The sequence below is a fragment of the Siphateles boraxobius genome, unplaced genomic scaffold (assembly GCF_051911475.1).
Source record: "Siphateles boraxobius isolate OS27281-9 unplaced genomic scaffold, OSU_SipBor_1 66, whole genome shotgun sequence".
NCBI classification, from domain to species: Eukaryota; Metazoa; Chordata; class Actinopteri; order Cypriniformes; family Leuciscidae; genus Siphateles; species Siphateles boraxobius.
Genome location: NW_027509193.1, coordinates 16,071,651 through 16,072,263, shown reverse-complemented (window position 1 = coordinate 16,072,263; position 613 = coordinate 16,071,651). Strand labels below are relative to the sequence as shown.

The 613-nt window shown below is 40.6% G+C and overlaps 1 protein-coding gene across 1 annotated transcript; it reads right to left on the bottom strand.

Moving 5' to 3' along the window:
* On the bottom strand, positions 1-613 carry ptx4 (pentraxin 4, long). Its single transcript, XM_077213786.1, is given in 4 exon segments — positions 1-72; positions 74-132; positions 135-559; positions 561-613. Coding segments are annotated over 4 exon segments (609 nt in total).

Below are 613 nucleotides of genomic sequence, written 5' to 3'. Positions count from 1 at the left end.
TTAGACACAAAACCACCTGAAATATCTACTTCTGGCTTCTTCCTTTGGGGCTTGAATGTGTGGGATTTTTTTATCGAAGTGGAAGTTGAAAAAGTTCCTCTTCAGCCTGAACTGTTGGTTGTACAGTTGCCTCACCTCACCTTCTTGCTTCCTGATAACATTGAGGGGATCTAAAACTCATGCATTGGAAGCTGAAATGATCTTAAACAACTCTTGTATCTGACTCTCTAATTTCATTATATGGGTCTGATGTCTTTTGAGAGAGGCCAGAAGATCCTAAATCCCATGTCGAACCTGATTCATCAAGTACTCCAAATAACAGATGTGGATTTGCTGGTTCTGGATCTTGTGGGACAACACTGTTCTCTGCTTATGGATTTGTCTGAGGTTGAGATGGTTGTTCTCCTTCAAAGCTCTTGTCAAGTTGGCCAGACTCAAGTCAAGTCTCTTAGTCCTTTTCTGTCGATTCTTATTCCAGGATTTGAGGGAATTCAGACTGATCTCTGATGTTTCTTTAAATGCACGGAGCTCTCTGGAGAGAATCTCAAACTGCAAACTGCTTTTTTGAAATGTTGTAGTTTTCAGCAATGTTCTGAAGATGAGTGAAGGTCAT